General features: G+C 46.3%; 2 protein-coding genes across 2 annotated transcripts in view; one reads left to right on the top strand and one right to left on the bottom strand.

The window, feature by feature from the left end:
* The window catches only part of LOC139375522 (protein unc-93 homolog B1-like), a 21106-nt gene extending 15290 nt beyond the window's left edge, over positions 1 to 5816 (top strand). Inside the window, exons 10-13 of the mRNA XM_071117354.1 lie at positions 205 to 478; positions 851 to 969; positions 1171 to 1293; positions 1560 to 5816. Of these exons, the coding sequence (XP_070973455.1) occupies positions 205 to 478; positions 851 to 969; positions 1171 to 1293; positions 1560 to 1823 (780 nt within the window). The 3' untranslated portion in view covers positions 1824 to 5816. The remainder of the gene's footprint in view (positions 1 to 204; positions 479 to 850; positions 970 to 1170; positions 1294 to 1559) is intronic.
* Positions 5817 to 5962: 146 nt separating this feature from the next.
* On the bottom strand, positions 5963 to 11012 carry LOC139374094 (beta-crystallin A1-like). The gene is made up of 6 exons (XM_071115087.1): positions 10960 to 11012; positions 10223 to 10299; positions 9975 to 10093; positions 7992 to 8133; positions 6992 to 7134; positions 5963 to 6552 (listed from the first exon to the last, which is right to left on the bottom strand). The coding sequence occupies exons 2-6, from the start codon at positions 10295 to 10297 to the stop codon at positions 6405 to 6407; spliced, it is 627 nt and encodes a 208-aa protein (XP_070971188.1). The 5' UTR covers positions 10298 to 10299; positions 10960 to 11012; the 3' UTR covers positions 5963 to 6404.
* Between the last annotated feature and the right edge of the window lie 223 nt (positions 11013 to 11235).

The raw sequence follows: 11235 nt of genomic DNA, 5'->3' as shown, positions 1-11235 counted from the left end.
GTGCTCTTTCTCTCTCTCTCTCGTTCTCCTTTCTCTCGCTTGCTCACTCTCTTTTTCTCACTCACTCACTCTCTCTCTCTCTCTCTCTCTCTCTCTCTCTCTCTCTCTCTCTCTCTCTCTCTCTGTCCTGTTCACCCCCCTTTTCTCCTACTTTCCCTGTCTTTGTCTCTCCTCTAATCTACCCTCATGTCTCCCCCCTCCCAGTCGTATGGTGTGTGTACGGTGGGTCTGGAGTGGCTGTATCTCCTGGTGATGGTCTATGGTCTGTCCTGCTCCCTGTTCTCTTGCCTGTCCCTGTCCCTCCTCAGGCTGCCACGCTACGTCTCTCTGCTAGGGGGCGCTGTGATCCACGGTCCTCTGCTGGTGTTCCTGCTGTTCTGGTCCCCGGCTCCACGCTCACCTGATCAACTGCCTTACCTGCTGGTGGTGATTGCCCTCTGGGGAATGGGGTCTGCATTGAATAAGACTGGACTCAGCAGTGAGTTTTAGTACTATGATCACACGCACACACACACACACACACAGACACACACACACACACACACACACACACACAAACTCTTTTATTTCCTAGTTCAGATTTAATCATTTCCAACATTTATGTCTCCTCTCTCTCATATCTTCCACCTCTCCACCTCCCCTTTCTCTCTCTACCCCCCCCCCCCCCCCCTCTCCACCGCACCCCCCTTCTCTACCACCCCTCTCTACTACCCTCCTCTCTCACTCTCTCTTCCCCCTTGTCTATCGCCCTCCTCTCTTTCTCTTGCTCTCTTTCTATCTACCCCCCTCTCCACCGCACCCCCCCTCCCTCTCCACTGTCTCTGTCTCTCTCTCTCCCCGTGTCTGTCAGTTCTCCTGGGTATGTTGTATGAAGATAAAGAGAGACTGGACTTTGTCTACACCATATACCACTGGTGGCAGGCTATCGCCATCTTCATAGTCTACCTGTGGACTGGACTCATCATGAGGGTATGTGTGTGTCCCTGTGTGTGTCCCTGTGTCCCCATGTCCCCGTGTGTGTGTCCGTGTGCGTCCTCATGCGTGTGTGTCCTCATGCGTGTGTGTCCCCATGTGTCCGTGTGTTAGAACAAGTGTAAAAACGATTAATTTAAAGTGCTTATTTCACTCCTCTCTTTCTCTCCTTTCTCATTCCTGGTCCCTCCTCCTCAGGCCAAACTCTCCATTCTATTGGTCATCTTGCTGCTGGCGTGCTTCTGCTATTGGACGATGGAGCGACGCCTGGCCAAGAACGTGCTTTTCAGACTGCCTCGCATTCCCCGCCCCAAACACAAGGTAACCTATCACAATCTGTACATTTTTTTCTTTAAAATACCATTTGGCTGGAGAGAAAAGAGCAAATATCACCTTCACTAGTAATGCGATAAAGACAAGCAAAACAGAACACTGAAATGAAACAGTCTTTGTTTAAGGTTTGGCATTGGCAATAAAGACAATTAAAAGAGCAATATCAATGTGTCTTCGATAATGACACAAAGTCATCAATTGACATGTTTGGTCTGTAATGTAATATAATGTTGACTGCGTCACTTCCTCCTCAGGTCAAAGGTTATCGTTACCTGGAGGAGGAAAACTCAGATGAGTCGAACTCGGAGGAGAGTGATGAGGATGATGATGAAGAGCAGCAGGAGGAGGTGATCAGGGAGGACTTTGGCGGAGACGCAGGGTCGCAGGGCTCTGATTCGACCAGGGAGAGGAGAGGAGGGGCTAGGGGTCGGCGCAGGAGGAGAGACGATGATTATGAGCAAGCGGGGGAAAGGGAGGAGAGAGAGAAGGAGGGAGAGAGAGGGATAGAGAAAGAGTGAAAGAGCGAAAAATTGTTAGAGAGAGAGAGCGAGTCCTTTAGCTATCCTCTAGGTATCCTCTAAGTATCCTCTTGGTATCCTCTAAGTATCCTCTTGGTGTCATCTAGCTATCCTCTTGGTGTCCTCTACCTATCCTCTATGTATCCTCTATCTATTCTCTACCTGTGTCCTCTAGCTATCCTCTAGCTATCCTCTAGGTGTCCTCTAGCTATCCTCTAGCTATCCTCTTGGTGTCCTCTAGCTATCCTCTAAGTATCCTCTAGGTATCCTCTAGCTATCGTATTGGTGTCCTCTAGCTATCCTCTTGGTGTTCTCTCGCTATCCTCTAGCTATCCTCTAGGTATCCTCTAGGTGTCCTCTAGGTGTCCTCTAGGTATCCTCTAGCTATCCTCTTGGTGTCCTCTAGCTGTCCTGTAGCTATCCTCTAGCTATCCTCTAGCTATTCTCTCGCTGTCCTCTAGGTATCCTCTAGCTGTCCTCTAGCTGTCCTCTAGGTATCCTCTAGCTGTCCTCTAGCTGTCCTCTAGCTATCCTATAGGTATCCTCTAGCTGTCCTCTAGGTATCCTCTAGCTGTCCTCTAGCTGTTCTCTAGGTATCCTCTAGCTGTCCTCTAGGTATCCTCTAGCTGTTCTCTAGGTATCCTCTAGGTGTCCTCTAGCTGTCCTCTAGGTATCCTCTAGCTGTCCTCTAGCTGTCCTCTAGCTATCCTCTAGCTGTCCTCTAGCTGTCCTCTAGGTATCCTCTAGCTGTCCTCTAGCTATGCTCTAGCTGTCCTCTAGCTATCCTATAGGTATCCTCTAGCTGTCCTCTAGGTATCCTCTAGCTGTCCTCTAGCTGTTCTCTAGGTATCCTCTAGCTGTCCTCTAGGTATCCTCTAGCTGTTCTCTAGGTATCCTCTAGGTATCCTCTAGCTGTCCTCTAGGTATCCTCTAGCTGTACTCTAGGTATCCTCTAGCTGTCCTCTAGATGTCCTCTAGGTATCCTCTAGCTGTCCTCTAGGTATCCTCTAGCTGTCCTCTAGGTATCCTCTAGCTGTCATCTAGGTGTCCACTAGGTATCCTCTAGCTGTCCTCTAGGTATCCTCTAGGTATTCTCTAGCTGTCCTCTAGCTGTCCTCTAGGTGTCCTCTAGGTATCCTCTATCTGTCCTCTAGGTATCCTCTAGCTGTCCTCTAGGTATCCTCTAGCTGTCCTCTAGGTATCCTCTAGCTGTTCTCTAGGTATCCTCTAGGTATTCTCTAGCTGTCCTCTAGCTGTCCTCTAGGTATCCTCTAGCTGTCCTCTAGGTATCCTCTAGGTATTCTCTAGCTGTCCTCTAGCTGTCCTCTAGGTGTCCTCTAGGTATCCTCTAGCTGTCCTCTAGGTATCCTCTAGGTATCCTCTAGCTGTCCTCTAGCTGTCCTCTAGGTATCCTCTAGGTATCCTCTAGCTGTCCTCTAGGTATCCTCTAGGTGTCCTCTAGGTATCCTCTAGCTGTCATCTAGGTATCCTCTAGCTGTCCTCTAGGTATCCTCTAGCTGTCCTCTAGCTATCCTCTAGGTATCCTCTAGCTGTCCTCTAGCTATCCTCCAGGTATCCTCTATGTATCCTCTAGCTATTCTCTAGCTGTCCTCTAGGTATCCTCTGGGTATCCTCTAGCTGTCCTCTAGCTATCCTCTAGCTGTCCTCTAGCTGTCCTCTAGGTATCCTCTAGCTATCCTCTAGCTGTCCTCTAGCTATCTAGCTGTCCTCTAGGTGTCCTCTAGGCATCCTCTAGCTGTCCTCTAGGTATCCTCTAGCTGTCCTCTAGCTATCCTTTAGCTGTCCTCTATGTATCCTCTAGCTGTCCTTTAGCTATCCTCTAGCTGTCCTCTAGGTATCCTCTAGGTACTTTCCCCAGTCCAGCTCTCTTACATCAGTGCAGATTAAGGAAAGGAGTTGAATCAGAAGAAGAGACAAAACGGGTGTGTCTCAAATGTAACCCTTTTCACTTCATAGTGCCCTACTTTTGACCCCGAACCCTGGTCAAAAGTTGTGCACTATGAATAAAGGTCCCATTTGGAATGCAGACAATACTGTATGTCTAGGCTGTTGACATGCACCTAGAGGGGGATTGACATATATAGATAATAAACCCAGTCATAATTGAAGAGGTTCATCCACAGGAGGATAAAACAGAGCAGTACAGGAGGATAAAACAGAGCGTTACAGGAGGATAAAACTGAGCGGTACAGGAGAATAAAACAGAGCGGTACAGGAGGATTAAACAGAGCGGTACAGGAGAATAAAACAGAGCGGTACAGGAGGATTAAACAGAGCGGTACAGGAGGATAAAACCAGAGTGGTACAGGAGGATTAAACCAGAGTGGTACAGGAGGATTAAACAGAGCGGTACAGGAGGATTAAACAGAGCGGTACAGGAGGATTAAACAGAGCGGTACAGGAGGATTAAACAGAGCGGTACAGGAGGATTAAACAGAGCGGTACAGGAGGATAAAACCAGAGTGGTACAGGAGGATAAAACCAGAGTGGTACAGGAGGATAAAACAGAGCGGTACAGGAGGATAAAACAGCGGTACAGGAGGATAAAACAGAGTGGTACAGGAGGAAAGAGAAGAACAGGGGATTTTACACAGAAGGAAAGAGGATGGAGAGAGGACAGGAATTCCGTTTCGAAGGATTCTCATAACACAACTGAAAAGGGAAGAAGTTATTTACTCCACTTCAAATATAAACCAGTTTCCCTCCGGTGCATGATCACATGGGGTTTGGCCCAAATGGCACGCTATTCACTATATAGTGCACTCATTTTGAACGGCCAAAAGTAGTGTACTACATAGGGAATGGGGTGCCATTTCGGACTCACCCATACTGTATAGACAGACACCTGAAACATATGTGAAGTTAGGTACATCACAGGCACTTTTGACAGGGCACATACAGGGCTCTGGTCAAAAGTAGTGCACTATAGAGGGAATAAGGTGCCATCTGGGACACAGCCTTTGTATTTCAACACTGTATTGTTAGTCAGCTGTGTTGTCATGGTTCCTAGCTCAGGTGTTTTGAGTGGCCTACATTTTATGTTTTTTTTTTTGTAAGGAATTTATTCAATCAATGATTTTGAAAAAGTTGAATTATAGTCATGAATTATAATGAGAATGAATTGATTGTAATTGTTTTTTATGACTGTTTTGAAGTTGTTTTCTGAGTATAAAGCTGGTTTTGTGCCTCTTGATGTGGGTGTTCTGTTATCAAAGACCAATAGATGTCTTTGATAGATGTCTTTTATAGATACAATAGATGTTGAGTACAGATGTACAGTATAATACAAGTATATACTATATGTAGTAGATGTATTGTAGATATGTGTATGAAGACATTTAGATGTATCTATATAAAGACATACATATAGTACAGTATATAGTAGATGTGTGTATGAAGACATATAGTACAGTATATAGCTGTACAGTATATAGTAGATGTGTGTATGAAGACATATAGTACAGTATATAGTAGATGTGTGTATGAAGACATATTGTACAGTATATAGTAGATGTGTGTATGAAGACATATAGTACAGTATATAGTAGATGTGTGTATGAAGACATATAGTACAGTATATAGTAGATGTGTATATGAAGACATATAGTACAGTATATAGTAGATGTGTGTATGAAGACATATAGTACAGTATATAGTAGATGTGTGTATGAAGACATATTGTACAGTATATAGTAGATGTGTGTATGAAGACATATAGTACAGTATATAGTAGATGTGTGTATGAAGACATATAGTACAGTATATAGTAGATGTGTGTATGAAGACATATAGTACAGTATGTATCCCTTCTCTACACACCAGTCAGTGAAGCAGGTAAGTGCCCACTCTTGTTTTGTTTCACGGTGTTCTTTCCGTTTTGTTTTCTCTGAAATTCATCAAACGCTTATTTTCTACATCGTCATGCCAACCTATTGTTGATGTAGCCATTTTAATAAAGGGGAAAAGAAGCAACGTCATGGTATACGATCTCACATACACACGGCTGAATGCTGTTTTAGCCAATCAGCATCCAGTATCCAAACTACCCAGTGTATAGTACAGTATATAGTGAATGTGTACAAACATATACTACCCAAGAAGAACACAGGACCCAGGTCTGAGTTGAGCATGAGTTTATTGGTCAGTGATGATCTCCCTCCTCCTCCTCTCTCACCACTACTGTCTATTGCTGTTATTGGTGCTGGTGAACCAAAGTCCCTGATATGTATCTGTGATATATATACTACAACCTGCAAGACTGTTATTACACTATAACGGTCCTCTATAACGTGTTACAGTGATGACTTAACTCGTCTCACGTTGCTGTTGACGTTACGGCACTGATATACGAGGCGCCTCTCGTAGGAATAATACCCTGTTGTGTTATCAACCAGAGTATCTGAGGACGTCTGTGACGGAGTTGAGATGTGTTAGTAGAAACTGTGGGATGGTTCTGACTGACTGTGTTTGTGTTGGCCGTGCTGTGACAAGGCCCCAGTAGACCCAGCCCTAGGCCGAAGCCTGGGGCTCTGTTAGGGGTACGGTCCGCTCTGGGCCCGGTTAGTGCTGGATACGGCGGATAGACTGGATCTGGGGGGTCTGGCAGTGGGAGCCCCAGTTCTTCCAGTGCTGGTAATCTCCACTGTGTCTCTCACACTCCATGATGTACTGCTGGCCCCTGTAGCCGGGGAACTGGTAGCACACAAAGCTGTGGGGATGGAGGGAGAGAGGAGAGAGGGAGCGGAGGGGGAGGGATGGAGAGAGGGAGAGAGAGGGTGATAGGTGGGGTGCAGAGGGAGGGAGAGACATGTTTGGCTTAGAGTGGAGTTTCGCTTGACATTGAATAGAATTGTCACACAATGTTTTGCTTTAATTGTTTCACTACAGCAAGATTGGAGTGTGTTTGTGTCAGTGGAGGCTGCTGAGGGGAGGACGTCTCATAATAACAGCTGGATCAGAGCAAATGGAATGGCATCAAACACATAGAAACCACGTGGTTGATACCATTACACTTATTTCGATCCAGCAGTCACCACAAGCCCCCCCCCCCCCAAATAAGGTACCACCAACCTCCTGAGGTTTGTGCCATTGTGTTTTTGTAAAGTATCTAATTAGTGAGTGTGTGCTTGTGTTTAATGTTGACTTACGCGCCACACTGAATGTGCATGGATCCGACCTCGGGCATGCACCAGCCCATGGCCCTCAGAGAGGGGTAATCATCACACAGCTCAGCGCTGCGGCCCATGAAGTTCTCTGTCTCAAAGATCTGCATACGACTGCTCTGGTGGGACTGGGAGGGGAAGGAGGAGAGAGGATAGAGGGGGAGGGTGGAGCGAGGATACAGGGAGAGCGAGGATAGAGGGGGAGAGAGGATAGAGGGAGAGAGAGGATAGAGGGAGAGAGAGGATAGAGGAGGAGGGTGGAGCGAGGATAGAGGGAGAGCGAGGATAGAGGGGGAGAGAGGATAGAGAGGATAGAGGGAGAGAGAGGATAGAGGGAGAGAGAGAATAGAGGGGTAGGGTGGAGCGAGGATTGAGGGATAGACAGGATAGAGGGAGTGGAAGAGAGAAGGGGAGAGAGAGTTGGAGGGATAAACACGATAGGACACAATCTCAGTTAGTTTCCTTTTTGCTTTCTCATACAGACTGACACATGCAGTACTCTATCCTTCTCTCTGTCTTCTATAAACACTAACATAGAATACTGACCACTGTCTTCTATAAACACTAACATAGAATACTGTCTTCTATAAACACTAACATAGAATCCTGTCTTCTATAAACACTAACATAGAATACTGTCTTCTATAAACACTAACATAGAATACTGTCTTCTATAAACACTAACATAGAATACTGTCTTCTATAAACACTAACATACAATACTGTATTCTATAAACACTAACATAGAATACTGTCTTCTATAAACACTAACATAGAATACTGTCTTCTATAAACACTAACATAGAATACTGTCTTATATAAACACTAACATAGAATACTGTCTTCTATAAACACTAACATAGAATACTGACACTCTTTCCCACGCTCTCTATGTATCCATCGCTCGCTGTATTTCTCTCTCTCTCCCACACACACACACACACACACACACACACACACACACACACACACACACAGTCCTCACAGCGCAGTAGATGGGGCGCAGGGACATGAGGCGCTCCACGTGGTAGGACAGGGAGCCGCTGTAGGCGTCCCAGTGGGGGTACTCTCCTCTCTCCAGGATGAACTGCTGGCCCTGGAAGTCATGATGTTCAAAGCCCACCCAGCTACAGGGGTAGGGAGAGAGAGTTACTGACATGTTACATTCAGAGATAGAAGGGGACAGAGAGGGGGGAGAGAGAGTTACTGACATGTTACATTCAGAGATAGAAGGAGACAGAGAGGGGGGAGAGAGAGTTACTGATATGTTACATTCAGAGATAGAAGAGGACAGAGAGGGAGGAGAGGGAGTTACTGACGTTACATTCAGAGATAGAAGGGGACAGAGGGGGAGAGAGAGTTACTGACATGTTACATTCAGAGATAGAAGGAGACAGAGAGGGGGGAGAGAGAGTTACTGATATGTTACATTCAGAGATAGAAGGGGACAGAGAGGGGGGAGAGAGAGCTACTGATATGATACATTCAGAGATAGAAGGGGACAGAGAGGGAGGAGAAAGTTACTGATATGTTACATTCAGAGATAGAAGGGGACAGAGAGGGAGGAGAGAGAGTTACTGATATGTTACATTCAGAGATAGAAGGGGACAGTGAGGGAGGAGAAAGTTACTGATATGTTACATTCAGAGATAGAAGGGGACAGAGAGGGAGGAGAGAGAGTTACTGATATGTTGCATTCAGAGATAGAAGGGGACAGAGAGGGAGGAGAGATAGTTACTGATATGTTACATTCAGAGATAGAAGGGGACAGAGAGGGAGGAGAGAGAGTTACTGATATGTTACATTCAGAGATAGAAGGGGACAGAGAGGGAGGAGAAAGTTACTGATATGTTACATTCAGAGATAGAAGAGGACAGAGAGGAGAGAGTTACTGACACGTTGCATTTCATTCAACGAGAGAAGGGGACAGATGAAAATACAATGAGAAAAGAGCAGGACAGAGGGACAACACCCCACCCTGGTGGTCAATGGTTGACCATGCATGACAACAGGCTACAGCACAGAGAATCATACCCCCACCCACCCACACAGACAAACACCAAACACAGATACCCCCACTCACCAACACACACACACACACCGATACCTCCACTCACACACACAGCCTCCACAGACAACCAGGGTTGTAAGAGACTCACGCTCCACCACCACACACACACCAATACCTCCACTAACACACACAGCCTCCACAGACAACCAGGGTTGTAAGAGACTCACGCTCCACCAACACACACACACCAATACCTCCACTCACACACACAGCCTCCACAGACAACCAGGGTTGTAAGAGACTCACGCTCCACCAACACACACACACACAGCCTCCACAGACAACCAGGGTTGTAAGAGACTCACGCTCCACCACCACACACACACACAGCCTCCACAGACAACCAGGGTTGTAAGAGACTCACGCTCCACCACCACACACACACACAGCCTCCACAGACAACCAGGGTTGTAAGAGACTCACGCTCCACCTCCACACACACACACACAGCCTCCACAGACAACCAGGGTTGTAAGAGACTCACGCTCCACCACCACACACACACACAACCTCCACAGACAACCAGGGTTGTAAGAGACTCACGCTCCACCAACACACACACACACAGCCTCCACAGACAACCAGGGTTGTAAGAGACTCACGCTCCACCACCACACACACACACAGCCTCCACAGACAACCAGGGTTGTAAGAGACTCACGCTCCACCATCACACACACACACAGCCTCCACAGACAACCAGGGTTGTAAGAGACTCACGCTCCACCACCACACAAACACACAGCCTCCACAGACAACCAGGGTTGTAAGAGACTCACGCTCCACCAACACACACACACACAGCCTCCACAGACAACCAGGGTTGTAAGAGACTCACGCTCCACCAACACACACACACACAGCCTCCACAGACAACCAGGGTTGTAAGAGACTCACGCTCCACTCTCCACTCTGATAGAACGGATGTTGTCCAGACCACAGTTCTGGATGTTACAGCACTCAGAGGTGAACTCCTGGCACTTGCCCTGGAAGTGCTCCTGCTCAAACACAGTCACCTACAGGGACAGATAGATAGATATTAGTGTGTTTGTGTAAATCATATAATCGATTATTTAAATATATGTGTGTGTGTGTGTGTGTGTGTGTGTGTGTGTGTGTGTGTGTGTGTGTGTGTGTGAGATCACCTTGAAAAAAGGGGCCATACCCATGCCAGGGAAAAACATGGGGGAGGTCATGTGGGTTTTAGTAGCTCTATTCATGTCTATAGAGAGAGGGGGAGGGAGAGAGGGGAGAGAGAGAGGGGGGGGAGAGAGAGCGAGAGAGGAGAGAGAGAGAGAGGTGGCATGAGAGGGAAGTTTCATCATTTAAACTAGGTTAGATTACAATTCAATGTATTAAAATTCTTTAATATTGTTTAAGCATTCCCAGTAATCTATGAAATATGTTAATGATGATATCTGGAAACGTCCTCATGTTCGAGATGTCACTCGGGTATTATTTCCATTCTGATGGAACCAACTGATGGAGCCACAACCAACTAACATTACTGCCAGCATCCAAAAACTCTAATAAAAGGTCATGGTAGCGTAGTATAGCATATCCCCAAAGATGTTGTGACAATCCTTACAATTTTTTTTTTTTTTTTTAAATGTAAAAGTTAAAAACTGGTTAAAACCATTTTATAAAACGTACTGTAACATAAGCCAACACAAAATCCAATAACTTAACGTTATCAATTTCTAATAACAGCCTATATTTATTCCATCACCATTACATTTAATATTTTTATAAATATAGGCTAAGAAATACTTCTCAAAATGTTTATCCAATTATGAGTGTTACGCGGGTGGATAGCCTAGGCCTAAATCTGTTCTGTTGAAACACCATGGGCTATTCGGTTCAACCAGGACCGGGGGCTTACCTGGTTCGTCTCCTCTCCTCTCTCACGCGCCAATCCTTTTACATAGAGTTTTGTGAGAATCTGTCTCTTCTGTTTTATACCGCAGTCCACGGTGGCCCGCGTGTCTCCACTGGCGACAACGTGCGTGCGTGTGCGCGTTTCATCATGTCTGTGTGAGTGAGGTGTAAGTGAGTTGGGGGTAAAGTTAGCACGCCCGTGCGCGTGTTTCTATGTCGGCACCCCTCTGTGTATCCGTGCGTAAATGTGTCCTATGGTGCGCGCGGCCGTGTGAGCAAT

The sequence above is a fragment of the Oncorhynchus clarkii genome, chromosome 19, assembly GCF_045791955.1.
Source record: "Oncorhynchus clarkii lewisi isolate Uvic-CL-2024 chromosome 19, UVic_Ocla_1.0, whole genome shotgun sequence".
In the NCBI taxonomy this organism is placed as follows: Eukaryota; Metazoa; Chordata; class Actinopteri; order Salmoniformes; family Salmonidae; genus Oncorhynchus; species Oncorhynchus clarkii.
Note: the sequence above shows the minus strand (reverse complement) of the source record. Positions and strands in the feature narration are given on the sequence as shown.